The sequence below is a fragment of the Castanea sativa genome, chromosome 3, assembly GCF_040712315.1.
Source record: "Castanea sativa cultivar Marrone di Chiusa Pesio chromosome 3, ASM4071231v1".
NCBI lineage: Eukaryota > Viridiplantae > Streptophyta > Magnoliopsida > Fagales > Fagaceae > Castanea > Castanea sativa.
The window spans coordinates 59,759,282-59,787,244 of NC_134015.1; the positions used below are offsets into that span (position 1 = coordinate 59,759,282).

General features: G+C 36.8%; 2 protein-coding genes across 4 annotated transcripts; one reads left to right on the top strand and one right to left on the bottom strand.

Moving 5' to 3' along the window:
- The first annotated feature begins 5,004 nt into the window (after positions 1–5,004).
- On the top strand, positions 5,005–7,406 carry LOC142629717 (uncharacterized). The gene is made up of 5 exons (XM_075803757.1): positions 5,005–5,172; positions 5,409–5,987; positions 6,453–6,561; positions 6,710–7,050; positions 7,139–7,406. Exons 2-4 carry the CDS (start codon positions 5,746–5,748, stop codon positions 6,977–6,979), a joined length of 621 nt encoding a protein of 206 aa, XP_075659872.1. The 5' UTR covers positions 5,005–5,172; positions 5,409–5,745; the 3' UTR covers positions 6,980–7,050; positions 7,139–7,406.
- Positions 7,407–22,100: 14,694 nt separating this feature from the next.
- Positions 22,101–27,942, bottom strand: LOC142630022 (WPP domain-interacting tail-anchored protein 2). Of its 3 annotated transcripts, none has more exons than XM_075804076.1 (5): positions 27,649–27,942; positions 25,951–26,512; positions 24,697–25,832; positions 24,046–24,228; positions 22,101–22,534 (listed from the first exon to the last, which is right to left on the bottom strand). In XM_075804076.1, exons 2-5 carry the CDS (start codon positions 26,483–26,485, stop codon positions 22,292–22,294), a joined length of 2,097 nt encoding a protein of 698 aa, XP_075660191.1. In that variant the 5' UTR covers positions 26,486–26,512; positions 27,649–27,942; the 3' UTR covers positions 22,101–22,291. The 3 variants fall into 3 exon arrangements, with proteins under 3 accessions (XP_075660191.1, XP_075660192.1, XP_075660193.1); XM_075804077.1 differs by having other exon boundaries at positions 24,042–24,228; XM_075804078.1 differs by lacking the exon at positions 27,649–27,942 and having other exon boundaries at positions 25,951–26,096; positions 26,174–26,384.
- Between the last annotated feature and the right edge of the window lie 21 nt (positions 27,943–27,963).

The following is a 27,963-nucleotide window of genomic DNA, read 5'->3' on the forward strand; positions in this document are numbered from 1 at the left end:
GGCACAGCAAAATTTGCAGCGAGTACTTTTGGAAGACTGAAAGGTGGGACACTTAGAGGTTATTTGTGGAGGAGCAGTGAATGCAACAATGGGAGGCTGTGGGAGAGGAGCATGGGCAGCCCAACAAACTTTGAGACCTAAGACGATATATTTAAATGAGGCATTTTTTTGTTATTACTTAATTAATATTTAACGCTTAGAGCTCATTTTTTTTTTTTTTATAACAAAAATCCATTCTTTTTATTTTGTAATTTTTTTTTTTTTGAAGAAATGCTAAAACTATAACAATTTTTATTACAAAAAACTTACAAACAATGTAGCAATGAATGTGATTAGTAACACTTCAACAAGATAATAAACAAGTATTTGAATGAATGATGTTAGAGATATTATGCATTTTACAACATAAGGCTTATAAAGATTTATCACCAATCACAAAAAATAATTTTAAAGTGTATTTAATAGGTTGTTGACGCTCACAAATCATATATTTATTGTCACATTAATTTGTAGAGGTTTTAAGTAAAATTTATAGTGTTTCTAGCATTTTCCTATTTGAATTATATATTGTGATTAGTGACACATATTTGTAAGCCCTATATATTTAAAGTTGTAATATTTATAGCATTACTCAATTCTTTAGAACTTCTTAAAGTAGATGAAAAATATAAAAATAAATTTTTTTTCCTATATCTCAATTTTAAAAAAAAAAAATTTATATTTTTACCTAAAATTTGGGGCTTTTCTCTAGTAGGGGGTTCTAGGCGGTGGCCTAAATGGCCTAGGCCTAAGGCCGGCCCTAGAGAGGAAAGGGTGTATTCAACACATGGTCAGAGGATGACATGTGATAAGTAGACTGACAATTCTTCTCGGAGATGAACTCCTTGATTGTAGCATCAAGAGGAGTAGGAGATTGGCTAAATAGAGAAGCCCTAGTAGGCTTAAAATCCTCATGTAAACTCATCATGAAATGCATAAATTGATGGTGGTCCCGATATTTGGCAAAGAGCTTAATGTTCTTAGGATACAGTAGTAAAGGATTTGCGACAGAGAGTTGTTCCCACATAGAAAAAGTCTAAGAATAATAATCAGAAATAAACCTGTCTCTTGGTGCATTTGATAAAACTTTGATTCAATGTGGATCTCTAGGCTTGAATCATTAGTGCAATTGTAGCGATTGGATAGAAATATCCAAGTAACCTTAGCAATACCAAGACAAGGAAGAAGACTATGGATGGAAGGTATAGAGGTATTGATAAACCAAGATAAGATCTTACTTTGAATACTCTCCCATTCCTCTAGGCGTGCTTCATAATCATCCTCCATAACAGTAGTCTTGGAGACATCGACATTAGTTGTGGATTTGAACTTAGTTACTGGTACTGGTTTGGGAATCGAACCAGTTACATACCTCCATAGTTTTCCACCCTTGAGAAAGATAGTCATATTCTGAGACCATGAATGATAGCTAGTAAGACCATCCAAGATAATTGTGATAGGACGTATAATGTCTTGTTCGTTTTGTTGAGCCATAACGAAGAAAGTGACCAAAAAGAGGGATTTAGAGACCTCAAACGAAGAAATAAAACCCTGTGAGAGTTAGTTTTTTGACAGTATCTAGGCCCAGGCTTAAACAAGGACCCTAGACTCTCTAGTTGTAGTTTGAAGGGACTGGACTTGGTCTTCTGCAGCTAAATGAGCCGTTTACAGACCAAGTGGCGCACAGGGCAAGAACCCTGCAATACACATACACTAGCAAGCGAGAATATATGTATTGATCAATAAGAAAACATCAAAGGCAGACAAAAGTAATAAAGGAAAAAAAAAAAAATTTCGGGATCCTCAGGTCAGTAAGAAATATTTCATTAGTTTTCTTAATTGTGGATTACAATGAGCCCACTAAGACGTAATACAAGGTTCAAATAACCTCAAAAATTACAGGCTTAGGTGACTTTCTGAGCCTCTAAGACTTGCAAAGTTTGAATCCTTTTGAATCCGAACATGTGCTGTAGTGGCTGTATCTGGAATACCAGGAGATATTTTCCTATTTTTTTGAGTTTTACACAGCCTTTTCTTAATGATTCTATCTGATTTACTTCTTGCTGAATTCCCTTCAACGTTGGCTGCTTCTTCCTTTTATAGTATCACTTTAGGGTTCTGGGGTACCGTTGGTTCTTCCCCCTTAGCTCCCTAAGTACGAAAGCCTCTGTTTGTCCCAGTCCTTCTGACGACTGATTCTTTCCTTATTTCTCATAATTCTCTTCCTTTGATGTTTTTTTCTTCAAAAGTGACTTGCTAACCTTCCATTTTAAGGTGCCTTTTGGGGAGCTAACCTTTAACTTTGCTCCCTCCAACTTTTCCCTGTCTTCTCTGTTCAGACTTACCCCCTTTTGGCCGCCCCTCTCCTTTTGTCATTTTTTTCCAGGAAGCCAAGTTTCCTCTGCCAAATTGAAGGTTCCCCTGGCTATTTCCTTCTTTTACTCTGGGTTCCCTGAGGTGCCAGCCTCTTGCTCTTAAGTCATTGCTCTCTACGCCCTTTGGCTTTGTGCTGCATCGCTGAACGCTCGAGAAGGACCCTTCTGTCTTTCATTCCTGGTGCCCTTCTCCTTTGAGCTGTCTTAATCCTATCTTGGCTGTGCTGCATGCCCAGAGGTCCCAGGTAGTCCCCGGTATCCCGGCCCAGCCCCTTTTCTTCTGAACTTTTTTTTTTTTTTTTTCGATTCTGGCGGGCTGAATTATTTTCTTTCTCCTTTTTCTTTATCGACTCCTTGCCTTTTCACGGAGCCTGGGCCTTAGGTCCATTATCATTCTTTCTTTTGTAGCCCCAATCCTTTTTTTTTTTCAAAATTTTTTTATTTCCCACGGATTGGCCCAATGTGCCATTTCTTTGGGCCTTTTATTATGATTTTTTTAAAGACCTCAACAAACCCAAAATCTAAATCTACGCCAAAACTGAGCAAGATAGGCACTGTTGAAAATTTTTGACTTTAGTCAACAGTGGCGGTCAACGGTTGTGGTCAAAGTCAATGGTCAACGTTTGATGACATCACTATGCTGGTGTCACTAGGGCTGATGTCACGATGATGACATGTGCTAACATCACTAGGGCTGATGTGGAAAACTGATTTGAGCGCATGGGTGCATGGGAAAATGTCAGAGCAAGGCAGCGGCTTCTCTGGCGCGTGTTAGCTGGGTGGTGCGTGAGGCACGTGTAGTGCGTGTTCGACAAATAGAAACTTGGGGTGGCACATAGGGGTGTGTTTGAGCTCCGATTGGGTTGATCCTAGCTGGGTTTTGATCGTGATAGTTTGATCTATCACGTCGTAGCTGTAGTTTGATGATTGAATTGATGAATAGACTGCATCTATGAGTGTAGTGGTTGGGTTTGACGGTGGAGACTCGCTTCTGACAGTGGCTAACGGTGAAGACGAGGGAAGTGGAAGGACGTTGGAGAACACCACTAGGTCAGAGTAATGACTTTGATACCATATTAAAAATATAAAGTGAGAGAGAGAAAGACTGAATAGTCTATATATTGATGTATATTCTGTGTATATGACATTGTACAATAGAGCCTTATATAGGCTAAGTATGTGTGAAGTACAAGTAATATGGGTATACTACAAGTATAGTATGCTGGGTTAAGCCCGATGGGCTAGGCTAGATTAAGCTATATACTAACAAAAGTGTTATGGTAATTCTAAGTATCACAAGAATTGGGTTGCTTATCTTGTGCTTGCATTGCCTTGCTCGCAAGCCAATTTCTCTTCTTGAATTCTCATATCACCAACTCAACCCATTAACCCACAAAATCCAAGGTACTAAGTTCGGTTGGGTTGGGTCAAATTTACTGGATTGAATGCACAGTTCACAGCCTTATTGGTGACCACCATTTTTTTTTTTCTCTATTCGTAGCTGAGACAATAATTAGTTTGATTATAGGTTTTCAACAACTCTAAGAGCCAAGCCCAAAGCTCAATTAAATTTGTTAAGTTGAAGTGGGTTCAGTGATTTGTTTTAGAACATCCGAACAACTTTCTCTGGAACCATAGAAGAAATGGATTTATTTATATTCAAGGAAAGTATTACTATAAAATGCAACAACTGACCGACCCAGATGAAATGGAGAGACGGCAAAAGAAGGCAGAAGGGAGTTTGACCTGCTATGAGTATCAGAGTTTGCGACATACCCAATAGGCAATTGCCTTGGCAAGCTGGCCACAGATGTTGGCATTCTTCCGAGCAACTAGTAATATAATATGCCGTTTTGAGTCGGCAATGCCACAATACTAAGACCGACCTCAAATTGGCAAACATTAACCTGGGCTGGTCAAGAGCATGAGATTACTGACTGAAGACTCCTGTTTGCGTTTAGTTTAAAGAAAGAAAAAGTCCATCAAAGAATATATCCTATCATTCTTTCTTTTACATTGTTTGGAATTTCATACTACCACAAAAGCATATTGTTTAATTCTAACAATTTAGCTACTCAGGAGAATATAAGAGTATGTCAAACAAGCCATAAGACCATAAGAATCCAGCTTTTTCAGAGTGTGTGAAGGCCAAAAAAAAAAAAAAGTATCTAATGAACAGATCAACGAAGTACACAAAATTGCTATGCTCACAGAATGGTATGATTCATATCTATGGAATCCAGCACACCGTATTATAAGCAAAAGAAATTTCCCCCTTTGTATTTGATATCTAGTCAATTATATTATAAGGAAAATAACATCTTTTTGAATTTGATAATCACAATCAAACTTATGTTGGGTGGAATGGTTGATCCTTTCCATACAGGAAACAAACAGAAAAGTTTAATGTAACTGTTACATCGTTGACATCGCTAAAGTTAGAGGTATATTATTTTAAAATATCATTAATTTAATGAGTTAAAGGTAGATTATACGTCTTAAGTGATTAGAGGAGAGCTAACTTTGATTCAATTTGTTCAAGGTCTATTGTAAAGGTCATTTGTATATCCTGACTAGTTAGAGTAAATTCATTTGGACCATTCTCTGCCTCGGAAGAGTAATGGATGAGTATGTGGGAAATGGAGTTCTGAAGGGACTGCTGCCAAAGCTTGTAGAAGAAGGCTGGGATGATGTGCCAACCTTGAAGATTATAAATTCAGAAGACATGAATGAATTAAACATGACACAACAGCAAAAGGTGGGTTAACACGTGCAGAATCAGCTTTTTCATCATATATATATTGACACGAATATCAATTCTATCACAAGTTTAAGTTTCCAAAAATCATTCTCTTAAATTTCTGAATATGAAACGAAACTATAATGTTTGTCATGTAATTGGATTTGATTATACTTCTCAACATATATTTTTAGAATCATTGTTATCAATAATATTTACTGAGGCATATTGATACATCATTGTTTTCACTTCAGGATGCATTGGAAATCAGGTCATACCTGCATGACCGTGGTTTAATACAATATGGAGATGAGATAGAGTCAGATGGGAGATGGCTGAGTGAGCTGCTTAACTTGGGCCACGAGGAACTTTCTTCTCAGTTTGGTATGAAGAGAGGCCACATAGCCCGCTTCATGGATAGAACCAGTTCATGTGCAGATTTGCTTCCCAAACCACATGCTTTCCCTCCTCCAAATAAAATCAGTATGCCTTCTAGAAATAACAGCCGTGTGTACAAGACATTGGACTCTAGAAATGTGCAAAGTAGTATAAAAAAATCCCCGGGCCTATTGAAAGATTAAAGATGGGTACATGTTCAAAGGAATTGTTGGTGCAGAACCAGCTGAGCCTAGAGTGTGCGGTTGTGTAAAACCTCCTCCTATAGTTCACACAGTCGCTCCTTACTCCGCAATTGAAAGTATCTCCATTCAAAAGTTAACTCCAGAGTATAAGCTGGGGATGGAGCTTTTGGTGAAAACAAAAACGCCGCCTATGAAAGCTTCAGAACTGTGGCGAGATAAACCCGCTGTGCTTCTTTGCATCCGACGTCCTGGGTAAGGACAATTTTTCATTTCTTCTTAGACACTTGTTAATGTACGTCGTCTGTACACCACCAATTTTGCCTTTTAAATGTGAACATTAACAAAAAAAAAAAAAAGAAGATGTGCATGCAAAGTATCTTGTGAAATTATGGAGGTTGTGTATGCAAAGTATCCAAGATCTGAGTGTAAACAATATTTCCCACCGGGTAAATTCCCATATTCACACACACACACACACATTAACACATGAAAATTTTGCTACTGTGGGATCAACCAAGTGGGTGGTCTCATTATATTTATGAATATTATGTTTAGACAATTTTGTTACAGTAAATACTAAATATATTAGTAAGAGTTACGTGAGGAAGCAGTAAAATGGAACTGTAGAAATTGAGGACTCGTCATATTAATATGCTGATAAAGGTTGTATGGTATTTGTTTCTCAAATCAAGTAACTCCTCTTACACTTGAAAACAGGTGCATCATGTGCAGAGCTGAAGCTCACCAGCTATATGCCAAAAAACCGATATTTGATGCACTAGGAGTTCAACTATTTGCGGTTCTTCATGAGCAAATAGATTCGGAGGTACATATATATATATATATATATATATATATATATATATATATATATATATATATATATATATTCAGTAAACACTTGTAGCTCTTCCAATCTGCAACTTCTCTTTATTTGATGTAATTAACTAATTATATATGTTGGTTTTGTGCAGGTAAAGGACTTTTGGCCAAGATATTGGGGTGGAGCCGTACTGTTTGATCGGGGTATGGAATTCTTCCAAGTTCTTGGTGGCGGGAAACTTCTCAAGGAGAAATTCTTATCAGGATTTGTTTTCAACCCGCGAGCAATTGCAAATTACAAGCGTGCAAAAGCAATGGGAATAATAGAGCAAAACTTCAGAGGAGAAGGAGAAGTCAAAGGTGGACTCTTTATACTTGGCAGTGGAAACTGGAAAGAGTGGCATTGCTTACCAGTTTATTGAGAGAAACTTCGGTGATTGGGCACCTATAGTTGAAGTCATTGAGATCTGCACTCAGTTGCAGCAACTAGCTGGTACATTAATTCTCTTCTCTTGTCTTATGATAAGATGACTGCTTTCCATATCATTAATCAGCTATTCATTAACGTTAAACTTATGCAGAACCAGCCACAAGATTAAGGGGAGTCCATCAAAAAACATCTAGGGAATATGAATGAAAAGTTTCGTCTTTCTTTTACCGCATCAACGACTCTCTGTTCCTTGTATTTCCTACATAAACAAACAAACTACTTCCTATGAATGATTGTTCTTGCAAGAGATTTGTTTGTATTGCCTGATGTAGTAGGTTTTTACTTCAATTTCGCTAATGCAGTAATGGAAATTTGTTATGTAGTAGCTCTTCTAGGATTAACAGTAAAGCTAAAAATAACTCACGTAATACAAGATTTTATGCGGTTTGGCAAATTGTCTATGTAAGTGCACAATTGCACCTGGACCCAAAGACAATCACGGGTTCAGGCCCAATGAGCCTTCAACAATATAAATTTTTAGAGTGTGGGCTTGAAACCCAGGTTAGAAGTACTGGGGATTTGATAACAATTCCCAAGCTAAAAACATTTATTAACAACAAACAATTATTGTATATAAATCTCCTCGGGCGTAAGCCGAGAACTCCTTTTCTATTATTTCTCTTTTCTTTCTATTTTTTTGTTACAAAAAGAAGATCCCCCTCATTGTTCTAAGTTCTCCTTTAAATACTTCTCTTTCTGATACTTTGTCCACGTGTTGTTCTCACCCCCTTCCCCCTAGATATTTTCTCCTTAGTGCCTCTGGATAGTGACCAGAAGTTTCCTTTCCACTGTTCAGGGGTCACTTCCCCATTAATGCGGCCAGGGAGGTAGGTGTAGAGTCTTTAATGCGGAAGTGGCAGCCTTTATCTTTGGTAGTTCTCAAATATCGGTGCTTCTAGGATATTCAAGGATTCACCCCTTTTAACCATTGGTCTTCACCGAGTCGTCCCTCAACCTTTATAATGAAGTCCCTGGTTCTCCCATATTCGTCCGAGGAGAAAATCACCCCTCGGAAGAATCCTCGGATCCTCGGCGTATGGGCCGACCCGTAGTACTAACAAAATCTTAACCCAGGAGCAGGTTGGCCCTCCTTAGCATGGTCCAAAGGCCCATATACCCACCGGGGTCATTTCACTCCCCACAGTCTACATCTACAGGATATTAATGAGAAGAACATTTGATGTAGGACTGAATTTATCATTAAACTTTTGTTATTTATGAATTTTTATATTTAATTTGTAATTTTTGGTTTAAAGTATTTATTTTCTTATAGTGCATCTAATAATTTTTAAGTTAAACTAGTAAATTACCTGTACTATGCAAGGATAATGTTATAATATTTTATGTAAGATAGTTTTTGAGAATGTTATATATTTTTATACTTACTATATATAAGAGTGTGGATGAGTTGGGCCCGGGTTAACATGTCTCCCACTTGATCAAGACTCAACATAAAGCCCAAGGCCATCAAATGAATTAAACTTGGTACACAGGGAGAGAGCTAGCCTTCAGCCTTACCACAATGGGCCCAACTCTGATATTGGGACTGTGGCCGAGGAGACGACAACTTAAGAGATTCATAAGTGGTCAGTAATATGCTGACCAATAATGAAGGTAGTCGGGGTGACACACGAACCTAGTGAGATCGGTAGTCGAGGATTGATAGTGTCATTGGGAAACCACCTCCGAACACTATTTGGCGTTTGGAACAAGTTCCAAGGGAATCCTCTAAAGTTATGAGGATCTCTTGGAATTCTGATGAACGTAGGAATATGTGTGAAGTGAGGAGATAATGATTATAACCCTACTAATGAGAGACTATAAGAAGGGGAAGAAGGTGAAGGCTAAGGGGTTCGAAAAACTAGGGAGTGACAGAGCAAGAGAGATGAGAAACATAGGGAAACATAGGAGAATTGAAAGGAACCAAGTGAAGTTTGGGGCCTAATTCGTAGGATTGAGTCTTAATCCACATATAAATAAATTGTGACACAAAATACTATGGTTTGATCAGATTTGGGTGACCATAAAGAGGATTCCCCTCTTTTAACTAGACTTTTATGTGGTTTAAAAAAATACCCTCATTAATGAAGAGCAACTTCATTTAGAAATATGGTCATAAATGTCAAATAACAAATTTTATTTTAAATTCAAAAAGAGAATTCCTAACATATAAGATTTTTTTTCCTTCATGTTCAAAAAAGAAACTACAGTTACTGCTTATTTCTAAATTTTATTTTTTTTTATTTATTTGAAAAATAAAAAATATACATTTCTAAATTATAATAGATGCAAATTATTAACCTTATCCAAAAAAATAGAATCGTCTCTAAGTATGCGCAATGCGCATGCTTAGAGACTAGTGTATTATAAAATAATTGTTGTAGAACTTTATTAGAAATGAGTTCGTCATAAAAAACAACAATTATAAATTACACACACATATCCATTATAATTATTCAATTGAAGTAATGAGAAAAAAAAAACTTTGGAGGAATATTATAAAATAAAAGTTGATATTGAATGTGTTTTTTTTCTTTCTCCTCAATTCTAAAACAAAATATACATCCCAAAAACCCATAGTCAATCATATCATTTCCAAAACCCACAAATCCACAAACTTCTGACTTTAACATCAAAATTAATTGTAATTGCCATTATCACTCAATATAAAATATAAGCCTCCATTTATTGGTTGTAGCCAACTCATATGGTTTAGGATTTGATGAAATAACAATGCTAGATCTAGGTAGGTATTATCGAAAGATTGAAGGTAAATAATATCATTTTTGGTTTATGTGTATTTGATGTAGGATGACATCAAAGGCTGTGGGTATATATGTATAAAGGGGTAGAAGTGCAAGAGGTGAAAATGGTGAATTTAAAAACAAAGAAGAGTTTTGTGTGTATGTATGAGAGATGAAAATACTTGAAATATTGAACCAAAGGATAAAAAGAATATTTATTTTTTAATTAGGAAAGTCTTGAAACATTGAACCAAAGAGTTTTCTAATAAGTATTACCATACCGTTTACTAAAAAAAAAAAAATGGGATGTTTATCCCATATTGGCTGTGTGCGTCTAGTGTCTACAACTACAAAAATTAGACCTTTTTATAGTTGTACTCCCGATTATGTAATTGATGGGGCAAAAATGTATTAACCCCTTGTAAATTAAGCAATTACCCAAGTTAATTAATTAAGTTCAATTACATGCAATAACGTGGTAGCACAAACAAATCACCAACTAAACTAAATGCAGCGGAAATTAAATTTGACACAGTGATTTGTTTACAAATGGGGAAAACCACTAAGGAAAAAACTCCACTGGGTGATTTTAAGGTCACTATTCTCAAGAATTCACTAATCAAAAATCAAGCGATTAAAAGTAAGAGGAATCTTACCAACTACTCTTGGCCTATCCCAAATTACCAACCTACAGTTGAATCTTCACTCTAATACCCAATTGGACTTGATCTTGTAGTGACACTCTTTCTGTTTAATGCACGAATTCCAGTATGTGATTAACTTCAGCAACTTGAAGAAGGTTGTTGGCTGCAAAGTTTTTCACTTCATGCACAATGAAGATCACGAAGCTACTTGGTTACAAAAACTTTTGGCGTAAAAACGCAATAACCTCTTTCAGAGAGAATAAGGCACTAGGTTACTCAATGCATATGTGACGACTTTTAAAATAAGCCTTATATATGTTTAGGGTTGTGAGAAAAGAAATTCCACACATACACATCAGCTTGGGTCGAAAATTAGATTTGAAAATTTTGATTTCGTAAGTCTCAACAAAAACAGCTTGTATGGAGCTTCTGTTGAGCTTCAACATTAAATCTCGATAGAAAGGATTTGTCGAGACCTCTGTCGAGCTTTAGTGAACAGCTCTTTCTTCACTTGTTTCTTGGTCAGATCTTCATGGCTTTAACACTTGACTTGGCCTCTTATTTCTTGAAGTACTAAACTTATCCTAGGTCTACCCAATTACAAGTAAAGTGCATTTTGTCAAAGGATTAACCAATTACATAAAATATGTCCTTAACAATCTTTCCCTTTAGCAATCCGTGACAAAATCACAACAAAACAAATAATCATGAGAGAAGTCTTAAATCACTTAACTCATAACCACTTGTTGTATTACAAAATAAATCTATCCCTACTACAAACTCTTGAAAAACTTTGTAAGAAGAGATTTCATGGCAAGATAGACTTTCACAACTTATTTTTCTGAAACACTTAAACAAAACTTATCAAGGTATCATGTGTGAAACAGAAATAAAGATTGCGTACATAAAGAAACATGCGTATAAAGATAGAAAAGAAACAACACGTAGGGGTAGGTGAAGAGAAACATACATCATCATCATATATGAAAAAAGTACAATGTATGTAAATATAATGGTCACAAAACCAAGGTACAGGAGACTAAAGTAATAAAAGAAGAAAATACATAAAGTCCTCACTACATTCTTCAAAAAGATACACACACTCCCCCTAACAAAAAAAATGTCTTATACTAACTCTCCCCCTAAGTACAAGACTACTCTCAAAACCAAAACTACTTCCCCTTTTTGTCACAAATGACAAAGGGCAAGTCACTGAGAGGTTGTCATCTCGTCATCACCAGAAGAGCTAGCACTATCCTCATCATCCTCCTCAGAAGGAGAAGTTGTGGGATGCTCTGGAGAAGGAGAGGGAGCAAAACCAGCCATGCGAGCTTGCCTGCTAGCAATGTGACCTACTTGGGTGTTCATCTGACACATCTCATCAGTGAGATAGTCTAAACGACCACCAAAGTCAGCCTGCACCCTTTGGAGCTGCTTCATGATGGCCTCGAGGGAAACACCACCAGTCGTGGAGGTAGAAGGGGCTGAAGAAGACGGAGCCAAAGATGGTGGAGCTGTAAAGGCTGCAGGATCGGTCATCTCAATGCGTGGCCGCTTCGACTGAAGCTGAGCCTCACTCCACCAGACAGAACTAGTGTTGATGGCACCCATGACAGTGAAGAGAGGAGAGAGAGGAATGAGAATGGAGAAGTGCTGAAGGGTTCACGTGATAGCCGAAGGAAAGATGAGCTTATCACAAGTAACGGTATTCTAATAGACATCGATAATAGATGTGATGAAATGAAAGGGAAAATCACTGGTAAGATCCTTCATCAAAGAAAGAAGAAAACGAGCACGCAGCTCAGTGATGAAGTTATAGTGAGACAATGGTGTGAGAGTGAATGTCATCACCATGTTAAAGAATCTTGGGCCTTTTGCAAAACCCTGGCATGAAGTGTTTAGCTTACCCTAGGAGATGAATTCGTCTCTAGACACGGTCCGGAGACGATCACAACCAGGGTAGTCAGGATGCGTTACCCTAGGGCCTCGTAGTACCTTGGTAACAAGATTTGGGGTAACTACTATACGTGTACCTCGGAACCGCGTAGCAAACTGAGGCATAAAGGTCTCAATGCCATGTATGTTGGAGTAGAACTCCTATATAAACACGATAGGACAACACACGGGTTACTCACATAGAGATTCCCATCCCCGAGTCCGAATGACATCGAGTAGCATAGTGTCGGAGAAATCCAATAGAACGACCTGGCGTTCTGAATGAACACCATGGTCCTGGAAGTTCTCAAAGAAGCCCGTCTTAGCCTTCTCATCATGAAACTAAATGTGAGATGGTACAGAAGGAAGAGACAAAGAGGATGACCCAGAACCTTGAAGAGGGTTCTGAGCCGAAATGGATTTTCTTTGTTTGCCAGAGAGAGGTTCTATTCGAGAGAGAGAGAGAGGGAGAAGACAGAATAGAAACACAATCTCAGACCATAAAAAGAGAAAAAAAGAAGTATGTATGCATGAAAAGTGCATGAACATGTGACATGAAAATATAAGAGTATCATGGGTAAAAACCAATCCAAACCTAACAGCATTCACATCAATAATCAAGCACACATCTAACAAATGCATGAAACATTATTATAATGCTAATGGAATGCAATGCATGATCATATAGCAACAACATCATAACACCCAACCCAAAAATATCAGGAGAAACTCAAAAACCCCAAAATTTTTGAAAAACCTCAAAACCTAGGTCTAAATGCATGAAAAGAAAGAGGGTTAAAACACTTACCAAGTGTTTGGAGCAAGCCTAGGCCGAAAATCACTTGAGTGTGAAGACTTGAGTGAGAGTGAAGAGTTTGGGTCAAGAGAGAGAGATTTCTATCGAGAAAGAGAGAAAAAATGAAATCTAAATCGTGCCTCACCTTTAAATAAAAATCGTAGCTCGATGGATTGAAGTTGGGTGCAGCAGCTACTAGTATCAATATATTCAACCTCAGCAGTAGATAAAGAGATGGAATTCTACTTCTTACTCATCTAGGAGATGAGATTATTACCTACATAGAAAAAATCCCCTGATATTCTCTTTCTATCATCGGTATTCCTAGCCCAGTCGGCATCAGAATATCCAGCTAAGACATCATTTGTGTCCTTGTTGTACCACACCCCGAAATTAGCGGTGGACTAAACATATTTTATGATTCTTTTTAAAACAATCATATGAGACTCTTTGGGATTAACCTGATATCTAGCACACACTCCTACACTATAACTTATGTCAAGTCTACTAGCAGTAAGGTACAAAAACTACCTATCATGCTTCTATAGAGAGAAGGATCAACACTTTTTCCTAACAAGTCTATAGTAAGTTTAACATTTGGGCTCATAGGAGTTCTAACAGAACTAGCTGATTCTAAACCAAACTTTTTCACAAAATTTTTGGAATATTTAGATTAAGAGATGAATATACCTGATTCTTGTTGTCGAATCTACAGCCTAAGAAAGTGAGTCAATTCTCCAATCATGCTCATCTCGAATTCAGCTTGCATCAGCTTTGAGAAGGTGTGAACAAGATCATCCTTTGTGGAACCAAAGATGATATCATTAATGTAGACTTGTGCTGTTATCAATTCTTCATCCTCCCTTTTGATGAAGAGCGTTTGATCAGCTTGTCCCCTTGTGAATCCATGTGAAATCAAGTATAGTGTAAGCTGGTCATACCAAGCTTTGGGTGCTTGCTTCAGTCCATATAAAGCCTTCTTAAGGTATAACACATGATCTGGATAGTGTGGATCAATGAAACCTTTAGGCTGAGCAACATAGACATCTTCTTTCAGGAATCCGTTCAGAAAAGCAGTCTTCACATCCATTTGGTATAGCTTGAATTTCAGGTGACAAGCTAGGGCTAGAAGAACTCGAATGGATTCCATTCAAGCTATTGGAGCAAAAGACTCACCAAAATCCACTCCTTCCACTTGGGAATATCCTTGCACCACCAATTGTGCTTTGTTGCAGATCACATTTCCTTTCTCATCTGTCTTGTTGCAAAATATCCACTTTGTGCCTATAATGTGCTCTCTTTCTAGTCTAGGTACCAAGGCCCAGACATCGTTTCTTTGAAATTGAAGCAATTCATTATGCATGGCTTCTGCCCAGCTCTCATCTTGGAAGGCCTCCTCTACCTTTGTGGGCTCAACCTGCGACAAGTAGCAAGAATAAGATACAAAGTTAGCAACACACTTATCAACTGTACGCTTTCTTAGTGTCAATTCATTCATGTTTCCAACAATGACTTCTGGAGGATGGTTTAATTTGATTCTGGAAGATGGTCCTTTACCATCAGCAGATTCTAGCTCTAGAGATAAGGTGTTCTCCACAGTGGCTTCCGCAGTAGTTAGGGAGTTTGAAGTATCTGAGACTTCTGCAAGACTTGGAGTACTTGGTGCACTAGGGAATAAAGGTTCCTCAGCTAGCTCTTTATGATTGACTTGTGGATCCGAGGTAAGAGTCATCTTAGGTATCTCATCAACACTTCTAGATAGATCCGATTAAGATGCTTCATCAATAACAACATTGATTGTTTCCATAACCTTCATAGTTCTTTTGTTGAAAACCCTATAGGCTTTTCTTGTAGAGGAGTATCCCAAAAATATCCCTTCATCACTTCGGGAGTCAAACTTTCTCACATTCTCTCTATCTTTGAGAATGAAACATGTACTTCCAAATATCCTGAAATACTTCACATTTGGCTTTCTTCATTTCCACATCTCATAGGGAGTCTTCTTTGTGACAGGTCTGAAGTATACCCTATTAATTGTATGACATGCTGTGTTGACTGCTTCACCCCATAGATTTCTGGCAACATCCTTGTTGTGCAGCATGGTTCTAGCCATCTCTTAAATAACTCGGTTTTTCCTTTCTACCACACCGTTTTGTTGAGGAGTAATGGGAGCGGAAAATTCTTGAGATAACCGACCTTAGTGCAAAATGTCTCCATGTAAGAGTTTTCGAATTCTTTACCGTGGCCACTGCGAATTCGATCAATCTTCATACCTTTCTCATTTTGCAATCTCGTACACAGTACTTCAATGTGCTCAGGAGCATCAGACTTGGATTTAAGAAGAACTACCCAAGTGAATCTAGTGAAGTTATCTACAACAGCCATGATGTATCTCTTTCCTCCAAGAGACTTTGTCCTAGTCGAACCCATGAGATCAATGTGTAGAAGTTCTCGAGGTCTAGATGTGGCTGAAGTCTAAGTACTAGGATGTTTGGCTTTGGTCTATTTCCCAAGTTGACATGGACCACACACAACATTACTTACTCTGCTGAGCTTCGGCATTCCTAGAACTGATTCATGCTTGGACACTATTGACAGATGCTTGTAACTAGTGACACATGCTTGGACACAATCTCGTACACAGTGCTTCAATGTGCTCAGAAGCATCAGACTTAGATTTGAGAAGAACTACCCAAGTGAATCTATTGAAGTTATCTACAACAACCATGATGTATCTCTTTGCTCCAAGAGATTCTGTCCTAGTCGGACCCATGAGATCAATGTGTAGAAGTTCTAGAAGTCTAGATGTGGTTGAAGTTTGAGTACTAGGATGTTTGGCTTTGGTCTGTTTCCCAAGTTGACATGGACCACACAACATTGTTTACTCTGCTAAGCTTCGGTATTCCTAGAACTGATTCATGCTTGGACACAATTGACAGATGTTTGTAACTAGCATGTCCCATCCTTGGGTGCCACAATTCTTCATTAGGTAGCTGAATACTGTTGCACACAATATCTACATCAGGTACCAAACTGTAGCAGTTGTCCGAAGTGCGAACCCCACTTATGAAATACTTTCTGGATTCATTTAGTACTATGCACTTCCCTTTGGAGAATAGTACCATGAAGTCTTGATCACAGATGTGACTTATGCTTAGCAAATTTACTCTCAGAACTTCTACATACAATACATTAGTAATGTTAGGCAGTCCAAGTAAGGAGATAATTCATTTTCCTTTTATTTGTGATTTACTGCCATCACCAGAAGTAACATTACTACCCTTCTTAGAATCAAAAACCTTAAAGAGAGATCGGTCTCCAATCATATGCCTTGAGCATCCACTGTCAAGATACCATAAACAAGTGTCCATTACTTTGAGTGTCGATTTCAACATAAAGCATACATCTTGATTATTTGAGAGATCACTTGGAATGGTTTTCTCCTTCAACTGCCATCTTCTTGTAAGACCTTTGGTTTTCACCTTTCTTAGATGAACACCTCTACACATGTGCAATTTGACACAATATAGTCTTTTCTGGGTTACATTAAGATCCTCTCCAATATTTAATAAAAGAGCTTTCAAATAACTTTTAGACTTGCATTTTCTGAAACACTTAAGCAGAAAAAGGTTAGAAAAGCAAGATTTTTTTGAAACATAAGATTTTTTCTTACTGATTAATGCCACGACAATAGGGGTCAATGGATCTCACAGCAATGATTAAAACCTAATCAGAGTGTGCCTGCTCTGATACCACTTGATGGGGCAAAAATGTGTTGACCCCTTGCAAATTAATTAATTATCCAAGTTAATTAATTAGGTTCAATTACATGCAATGGCGTGGTAGCACAAACAAATCGCTAACTAAACTAAATGCAGCAAAAATTAAATTTGACACAGTGATTTGTTTACGAATGATAAAAACCACCAACTCAAAAACTCCACCGGGTGATTTTAAGGTCACCACTCCCAAAAATTCACTAATCAATAATCAAACAATTACAAGTAAAAGGAATCTTACCAACTACCCTTGGCCTATCCCAAATTACCAACCTATAGTTGAATCTTCACTCCAATACCCAATTGGACTTCATCTTGTAGTGACACTATTTCCGTTTAATGCACGAATCCCAGTACGTGATTAACCAATGATGCACGGATCTTAATATGTGACTAACTCCAGGAACTTGAAAAAGGTTGTCGGCTGCAAAGTTCTTCACTTCATGTACAATGAAGATCAGGAAGCTACTTGGTTACAAAAACCTTTGGCGTAAAAATACAGTGGCTTCTTTCAGAGAGGATAAGACACTAGGTTACTCAATGCATATATGATGACCTTTAAAATAAGCCTTATATATATCTAGGGTTGTGAGAAAAGAAACCCAACACATACACATCAGCTTGGGCCGAAAATTAGATCTAGAAATTCTGATTCCATAAGTCTCGACAAAAACAGCTTGTGTCGAGCTTCAACATTAAATCTCGATAGAAAGGATTCTGTCGAGACTTCTGTAGAGCTTTAGTGAATAGCTCTTTCTTCACTTGTTTCTTGGTCAGATCTTCATGACTTTAACACTTGACTTGAACTCTTGTTTCTTGAAGTACTAAACCCATCTTAGATTTACCCAATTGCAAGTAAAGTGCATTTTGTCAAATGATTAGCCAATTATATAAAATATGTCCTCAACAACAATGTATTATAATCTCGGTTTAAAACACTAATATTACTATTTTCGTGTGTATTTTAATAAATATTACTATTTACTAAATAAAAAAAAAAACAAAAAGTCAATATTTAATTCGTTCTTATCTCAAATGTGGCACTTGAGAATATTTCAAATTTTTATTTTTGGCATAGAATTGAAATATGTGAAGAGATGATGAATTAAAAAATAAAGAGTTTTGTGTGTATGTGTGAGAGATGAAAAGTCTTGAAATATTGAATCAAATGATACAAAATAGATTTATTTTTTAATTATATAAGTCTTGAAACATTGAACCAAATGAAATAAAAATTAAATGTTTAATTTGTACTTATCTCAAATGTGGTACTTGTGTGGGGCAAAAGGATCCTGGTGGGAACGTGGGCCTTTTGGGCCTTGTTAAGGAAGGCCGACCTGACCCTGGGGTTAGAGATTGTTGGTGCTATGGGTCGGCCTATACGCCGAGGATCCGAGGATCCAGCCGAGGATGGTTTTCCCCTCGGACTGACATCAAAGAACCTGAGACTTCATGGTAAAGGTTAGGGAATGACACGGTTAAGACCAATGGTTAAAGGGAGAGAACCCTTGAATGTCCTAGAAGCGCCGATGTTGGAAGAATATCAAAGGTAAAGGCTGCTACCTCCACATTAAAGACCCTGCACCTACCACCCTGGCCGCATTAATGAGGAAGTGACACTTAAACAGTGGAAGGGAAACTTCTAGTTACTGTTCAGAGGCACTAAGAAAAGAAATATCTAGGCTAAGGGAGGAATTGGGGGCAACACGTGGATAAAGTATTAAAAAGAGGAGTATTTAAGGAGGGACCAAGGACAGAAACGGGACGGAACTTTTTGTAACCTAAAAAGAAAAAGGACAAAGAGAGAGATATAATATAAGAACAGCTCTCGGCTTACGTCCGAGGAGGCCTATTTACATTACTCCTTTTTGTTTCCAAGTACTTGCAATCTTTAGTTTGTCATTTCATCCTCATACACTTCTAACCTGGGTTTCAAACCCACACTCTATAAATTCATATTGTTTAAGGCTCATTGGGCCTGAGCCCATAACTGTTCTTGGGTCCAGGTGCAATTGTGCACTTACAGTACTTATGAATATTTCAATTATTTTTACATAGAATGCGTCACTTGGCATAATCTCATATTTTCTAACTTGAAGTCTTGTGTGTACGTTTTGTGATATTATATTTTATGTAGTTAAATATGTTTGACTAATAAGCCAAACTTAATACGGCATAAGAGCATCCACATCAGTCCCTCTATTTTACACATCCATTTTTACACTAAAAACCTACTTTTTATATTTTACACATTCACTTTTACAAAATACCTACATCAGTTCCTCTATTCTACCCATCTTTTAATTAAATAATCAATACTCTCACAATTTTTTATTTATTTTCCTAAACACCTTGACAAAACGCGCACGCTCTCTCTCTCCTTTCTCATTTCTGATTTTTTTCTCTTTCTCTCTTCTTTCTCATTTCTGATTCTTTCTCATTTCTGATTTTTTTCTCTCTCTCTCTTCTTTCTCATTTCTCATTCTTTTCTCTCTCGCTCTCTCTTTCTCTCCTTTTTCATTTCAGATTTTTTTCTCTCTCTCTACTCGTTTCAGATCATCTCTCTCTCTCTACCATCCCGTTTCAGATCAACTCTCTCTCTCTACCCTTTTCAGATCAACTCTCTCTCTCTCTCTACCCGTTTCAGATCATCTCTCTCTCTCTACTTGTTTCAGATCATCCCGTTTCAGAATCTCTCTCTCTCTCTCGATTAACACTTCGATCCACTCGGATCTGAGCTCCGATCTGCTCAGATCCGAGTTCTGATCCATGATTCACCAGCTCCGAGCTCGGATCCGCTCCGATCCACGAGCTCCCATCCGCGCCGATCCACCAGCTCCGATCCGCGCCGATCCACCAGCTTCGATCCAAGCTCCGAGCTCCGATCCGCTCCGATCCACCAACTCCGATCCGAGCTTGGAGTTCCGATCCACAATCCACCTGCTCAGAGCTCCGATCCACAAGGTCCGATCCACGATCCACCAGCCACGAGCTCCGATTCGAGCTCCGATCCACTATCTGTGTGTGTATCTCTTTTTTTTTTTTTTTTGAGAAGTGTATCGCTGTGATGATGTCTGTGTGTTTGTGTGTGGGTGTGTTTGTGTGCATTTGAGGAAAACGAAGATGAGCAGTTAACTGGGTTGTTGAGCACGGATAGGAGAGAGAAAAAAAGGAGCCAATGGAAATTAATAAAAAAAGGGATAAACGAGCTACAGTAACCGTGTTAATATACACGGTTACTGTAGCTCGGGGATGGATTTGCACAATTTTGTATGTTTTTACACCCACTGATGTGTGCATTTTTTGGCTCAAAATGTGTAAAATTGGTAGTTTTTTGTGTTTTAGATGATTTTAACTAGACTGATGTGGATACTCTAAGATTTAAGAAGTCCAAATGACGGCGAAACAATAAAAATGCAAATCTTGACCTCATACTTGCATTTAAATATGTTCATACACATTTCTGTAGACATATAGAAATAAGGTCATGACATAAAAATAGGCGTTTGTATTGTAACTTCAATGATTTGAGTGGCATGGCACCTCCCTTTAACTCGTGCATAAACTTCTATTATATAGACTAGTCTCATCACACGTGCTTCGCGTGTGCAATAAGACTTTTTTTTAGTGGTCCTAATTTGTAGCAAAAAAAAGAAATTTGTGTTTTTATTTTATATATATATATATATAATTTTTATTTTGAGAATTAAATTTATAAGTGGATAAAGAAATTTGAAAATCTACAGAAGAATTATCTTATTTTTTAGACAATGTTTTAGTAGGAGTTAGAGTTGCATTTTTACCGAATTGTCATTTAGTTTGTCTCTACTTAAACATAAGGGTGTAGAGGCATTTTTGAACTAAAAAAATGAGGAATCTAAACAGAGTAAATCTCTTGAATAATAGTATAGATAAGGAAAATAAATAAATAATATATCGGGACGAAACTTATAAATGTTTTATTAAACTCCACCTAAAAGCAATTACTTAAACAATTGATATGTACATCGAAATACAAAGCAAAGTAGATTCTCAAAAAAAAAACACAAAGCAAAGTATGGTGTGCGACTCAAATACCCACTTTCAAAACAACTAATGATCAATCTAAACTAAAATTAAACCTAAGTGACAAGAGACAGGACCTATGATAGGGAGTTAAAACACCAACAAAAAAAAAAAAAAATCCAAAATAGATTTGACAAAAAGCAGTAAATGCATCAACTTGAAAAGGAGTTGCTAGAAAAAAAAAATAGAAATCCACCGAATAGATGATAAAAAATAAAAATAAAAAACAACCAAAAGAAAAATATAATAATAGAAATAGAGAGAGTAATCACCTTTTATTTTTTGGGTGGGCAGAACATGGAATGTATGGGAGAGAAAGCTAAAGGGGAGTAATGATAGGTTATATGGAAAATAAGATGGAAGGGGAAGAATTAGAACTAAGGGGGGGGGGGGGGGGGGGGGGGGGGGAGGGGATAGAATGAACTGCAACATTAGGCTAAGATGGAATTAGAAGGATTGGGGCATGTGTGAAATTATAGGGGAGGAGAAGAGTTTAAAATTAAAAATAAAAATAAATATATAACTAATAAGAAGAAAAGGTTGGATGAAGTGCAATAGTAAACTGGGAAATGGAATAGCCAAAAATTTAAGAAGACAGATTGAGATTGCTAGTGATGTGACGCAATAAGAGTATAGCAAAATAAAATGCAACGTCTCCATTATTATATATATTGTATAGATCACTATATAAGATTTAAAAGCCATAGGTTAAAAATCTCTTATATATATATATAAATAATTTAAAAACTTATGTATTTAAAAAAAAAATTGCAAAATATATTTATTATTTTGCTGTGATGCATTCATTATCATGTCAATTTCTTTTTCTTTTTCTTTTTTCTTTTTTTTAATGTATTTATCACAAACTGCACATAAAAGTCGCAATAACTTTTAAATAATGTGAGACAATGGGAGAGGGAGATTCAAATCCTAGTTCTCCCAATAAAGAAGAACGAGCTACGTCAAAGAATTACAAAGTTCTTGATCAATTTATGAGACTTTTTAAATCAAATTGATAACAGTTTTAGTATTTACTATTTTGCATAAAAATTCTCTTCGGAAGAACATTTGCAAAAAATGTATTCAGCAATTTTCTGTTGATCAATCTATCATATGCTGCTTTGGCACACTCTAGACATAGTATAAAATTACAAATGGTATAGTATACAGAAACCAAGAAACTGAGTACAATTACACCAAACAATCTAAAGTGGGAGAACAAAAACACAAAAAAAATCATAGGATACAATATGTGCACTTGGAATACAATAACTTCTGGTGTTAAGGCCATGAGGAAAGTTGGCCATCAAAACCAAATTGGAAATTCTTTTTAAACAAATATATTGCAGACACCGAAAGTATTAAGACAAATATTGCCATAAATATACAAATTCGGCTAGAGTGCCTGGTCTCTACCTTTTTCAGAGCCTTGGACTTTGAAACCTTGACATCAGCACTGTTTTCAGAAACGGATGACCTCATTTTGGTCTCACAGATAGGTGCTTTTTCTGATGGTTTATCCAACTGATTTAAGAAAAATAACAAGGGGGAGATCTTTTAGAACATCAATCTGCAGTTACTAAATAAATCATAAAGGTACAATAAATGTCAAGTCACAAACTTTCCATCTAAACTATATAACAAGTCCAGAATTAGAATGTTTAATATCTGTATGTATCTTAAAAATATATAGAAGTTATAAGCAAGGTTAAACATTTAATTGTGGATAAGTTATTGATGAAATAAAATCTTTAATAGTTAACCAATCAACCGAATTTTTCACTTGACCTCAAGGTGCATCATTGTTGCAATCAGGTAGTGCACAAAGCTACAAAGGACCCATCAATCTAAGTAACGAACAGCGGCAAGGTAAGAGGATTAATTTTGTCAACAGTTTTATATACATTTTCAGAATGATTTATTCAATTTTTCACTACTAAAGTGACAGAAGGAAGAAAAGAGGAAAAATAAAAATAAAAAGAAGCAGAAGAATCATACTGAGGAGCAAAACTAGGTTTTAGGAATCATTTGTTTTGCTTTCTTTGGTTGACTCCAGGAGTAGCATCTCTTTCTAGTGTTTCATACACATTATCATATTAATGCTTCTCTACTCGAAAATATGGTCTCTAAGTCAAAGAAGCCAGCAACGGATGACCCATTTGAAGTTGAACAATAAAGTGTTAAACAGCAGAGAAGCAATTGAATAACAAGACCAAACAGGAGTAAAGTGGAAGGCTGAACTATACAAGCACTGATTTTTAGCTAGCAATAACAAAGAAGTAAGAGACAATACTCTGAAGTTTTTCAATATGCCCTGAAATTATATTGGGCTATGTTCTGACAAAACCGGGCACATCATCAATCTTGAACTGTGTACACACACACACACACACACACAGATTCAGACATCATTCCAAACCAGCACTGACCAAAAATGTTTGTTTGGCTTTGCTGGGAAAGGTCTTTTGGTTACAATTTACTCTCACCATGCTCCCCCAGGAACCTTTTTTAAATAATCGACTAAGAAAAAAAATGTTAACCGTTCTTGAGTAAAACAATATGCTTGCCAATGAGCAAACAAGAATACTTAAATATAAATGATGTGAGGTTCCTCAAAGGAACAATTAGTGAAAAATAATTTCAACAACCTTGGTATAATGTATATGGTCATGTCCCAATTATGCAGAGTTCAGTCTTCCCAATGACGGAGACATAAGTACATCAAACAAGCAAAGTGAAACACATTTTTGCAAGACAATAACAATCAAGCATTAATTAATTTATACAGAGCAATACATCATAAAAATTACAAGCTTTCACATATTATGTGAAGTAAGTGCTATCTAGTCCAGTGCGCACCTAAATCCAGGCCTATTTTCTGTCTCTGGCCTAACCCCGTGGCTGTCTATCCTGGCCCATGGCCAGTTTTAATCTATTAACTATGAAAGAACATTGCAATCCCTACTTTCCTTTCAATCTAAAGACATACAAAGCCACTTATCATACAAATTAAAAAATATCCAAGGAATACCTGCCTGGAAACTTTTATCCAATGACCCTGTGACTGCTTCCTCATATGTTTTTGCACAGGTAGCACTGATAGCATCATTCTTGGAAAATAGAATCTCGTTGTTGTCACCATCTATGTTGTTGTACATAATCTTAGCAATACGTAACTTCTCAACTAGAATTGTGTTCTCCTTTGTTAAATTATTTAGCTGCACAGAACATATTGCAATTGCAAACATTGAGATGAATGTTCAGTAAGTTTGCTATAACTATTAAAATTTATTTATAAGAAAGAATAAAAAGAACTAATAAAACTATAAAAAACCATTCAGGAGCCCCATGGGTTTCTCACAACAAGTGGAACCAAATCCTATTCTTTACATTATCAGAAGCTACAGATTCATCATTTAAAATGGATTTATAGGAACAAATTTGAACAATCACATTGATAAGGTTTCTCATCCCATGACACATGGCCATTAGGTTTTTCTACCATTATTTATGATGAAGGCTGCCATTTTCTTTAGCATCCCTTTTCAGTTACAGACAGAACATAATGGAACAATTCAATGTCCATTGGAAATGCAAAAACACCTTCAGCAAATGTAGTCACTTCAACTTTTAAGTACTGACGGCAGAAAGAAAATTAATGAAATGATTATACAAGAATGTTGTACCTGCTTCTGGATGCGCTCCCTTTCAGTGGCTAGTTGCATTGCCATATCCTTAATAAACTTGGTCCTGACATTAATTTCTTTTGCACTTTCTAATTTTGTACTGTTAGCTTGATCGAGAGACGTCTCCAAGAATTCTATTCTACCTCTCAGGAAACTTAGTTCGTTACTAAGGTCTAAGTTACTTTTGGATAGTAGAGAACATTGCTCCTCTGCAGTCTCAATCTTACTTTCAGCCTTTGAAACCTTGGATTTTAGATCTTCAATCAAAGTCTCCATATCCCAAATTGCAGAATATAGCATGTTCTGCTGCTCTTGACTTGCTTCAGAGGAAGCTTTTGCATGCTGTAATTGGATCTCTAATTCCCTTGACCGCTTCTCAAGTAAACCTATCTTTTTTTCTGTGTCACTTGTACTTCCTTTATGAAAATTCAGTTCATCAGTGAGCTCCATGTTTGTCTCTGTTAGCTGAGTAGCCTTAGCTTCTGCACTTTCAGCCCTACTTTCTGCTTTATATATGCTTTCTTTTAATGACTCAATTATATTCTCCATTTCACTAAGTTGCTCTTGACTTGCTTCATTGCAAGCATTTGCATTATTCAGCTGGAACTGAGATTCTTTCAGTTTTTCCCCAAGAAAAACCACTTTTTCTCTCCAAGTGAATACTTCTGCACTTTGGGCAATATATTCTGCATTGCTGCTCTCAAGCTTCTCTAAAGCAATATCTTTTTCTTTCAGCTGTTCAATGCAATCTTCAAGTTTAGCTTTCACCTGAGTTTCCCGTTGAATTGCACCATTCATATTAAATTTAACTAGCTGGAGTTGACCAACCAACTCCTTTGAAATGCCCATGAGTGCCACAGAAGCATTTTCTGCCTCTAAAAACCTTCCCCAAACAACTTCTGCTGCTTCTTCCATGTGAAATGCTACTTTTTCTGTATGGTGTAACTTTAATTTTAGTTCTTCCTCATTTTGTCTTGCTTCTACTAATTTCTTCTCAAGATCTATCTCCCTCGCAAGTGACTTTTCCAGCATCCGCAGCAAATGTCTTTGTTGTTTGGCCATCTGCATGTTTGATTTTGCATTTAGGTTTGACAGTTGACCATTTTCTGATAATTCCAATGCCTTGTCAATATCACCTGTGAAAATGCATGTTTCAGAAAGGTAAGAAATTTTATAGGAAAAAAAGAAAAGAAAAGAAAAGTGCATCTTCATTATCTGAGGCAACCATCTAACTAGACAAGAATGTTAACATACCATTATCAGATTTGAAAGCAAAGACAGTTCCCTGAAACTTGGCTAACTGCACCTTCACCTCCAAAATCTGCCGTTGAGAATGCTTTAAAGATTCTTTGGAATCATGCAATTTTTCCTCCATCTTGGTAGAAAATTCTCTCAAATGTCTGCATGATGATATATTATTATGGGCATCAACAATGTCTGCTTGAAGATTATCCATGAAACCACCCAGCTCTCTTACCTCAGAATCTAAAATGCCTGACAAGAGATCAAACATCAATGCCTTCTCAATAGAGTCTGTCGAGACGTAGTTCTTCTCTAGAGCCATAGCTTGAAGATCATTTTCGTGAGCCAATAGGTACATCAAAATTATGTGTAAATTTACCAACTTCTCAGAAGAATATGCCAAGTCCAAGTCTACATTTGTTAGAATTTTCTTGGACCTCTCTATCTCTTGTACACCATTTTCATTAGATGAGATTCCTAAATGTACATAAAGTTTTTCAGACTCCAAAGCCCCAGCATAGATGTCACCAACAGCTTGACTGTCCATTTCCACCGTTTAGTTCTTGGTTCAAACCTGTTAAAGTAAGAAACAAAGAGGAAGGAAAAGTGAGGGAAAAAAAAGGCCCAACAAAATTAACCCCAGTAACTCTTCTTCTTCTTTTTTTTTCTTTGTTTTTTCTTCTTCCGGTGGGTTTGTGTGTGTTGGGGGGGGGGGGGGGGGGGATGTTAGTATGCTACTTCCTTTTGGTACTGCACACAACATAGCAGACTGTAGGGAACTAATAAAAACTAGAAATGAGCAATTTACCGTCTAGCATTAGTTCATTGCGGACCAAACACAAAATGGAATTCAACCTTAGTCACCAATGGCCCTGTGATTACTAACTAGTTAATAGCCAAGACCAGTAATATGCAATAATAGAGCGTGGTAGAAAATTGACCTCTTTCGAAAACCACTAGACTACAAGTGAAGTTCTATAGTTGAGAACCAAAATTTATAACAGTAATGTCGTAGTCATATAAACATAATTTGCAATATCATTTTTTTTTTTCTTTAAAATCAGGAACTCTTCTATCGTTGTAAATTCCAATACATTAATATTCTATGCAGTGAATTCTTAGATCCAACAGGCAATAATCCTATTTCTCTCACGGCAGAACTTCTAAATTCTAATAGAGAACCCAAATCGTGAAAATGTCACCTAATGTCTCAAATCATTTAGAAAAAAATGTGATCATTAGTTTACCATTCACATTATAAAGAATTTCAATTATGATAATTAAGTATCCCTCTCCAACCATAAAATCTGAAAACTGAGTAAGATTCTGACTTTCATAATAAAGTTCATCAAACAAAACTGACTAGAAACTAGTAGCTGAATTCACCCAAAAAAAGAAAAAAGCAAAAAGAAAACTCCAGCTTAATACATTAGTTTCTAATTATATGCCTTTTAACTAAAAATATAAAATATAAGGGATTAGCAAGGCACCCAATTGGGAAAAAAAAGCCACTAATCCATGATGTATTATTTTTCAGAAATTACATCGAAGTTTCCAAACTAATAAGTAGTCCCAATTGTAAATGAGAATTCAAAACCCTTTTGAAGGTAGAACGCTCTAAACAAACACAGGAAACAAAAGTGGCGGAAATGCAATTACTATGATGAATGTCCGGGGAAAACATAATCGATGGGGTTAAGAAGAAAGTACCTGCGGATTCGGAAAAATGTTTGGTGGATGTTGTTAGCTCCAGCCTCCAGCTCCACAGGCAAAGGCAAGCAGGGTCAATGATTGTTGAGAGTTGAGAGAGAGAGAGGAATAGAAAAGGGAAATTCTTAACCAACGCCACTCATTTCCAAATTACCGTTAATCCAAAAGGACAAATCTGTTGTGTAATACGGATGGAGCTTGGAGTTGGAACTTGGAAGACTCTGTCTTAACGCTTACGCTAACGCTAACGCGTGCCGGTGGGTGGGTACAGATTTTTATCATTAGTCAACCGTCAGTTCAGTAGTATTTTCGCTC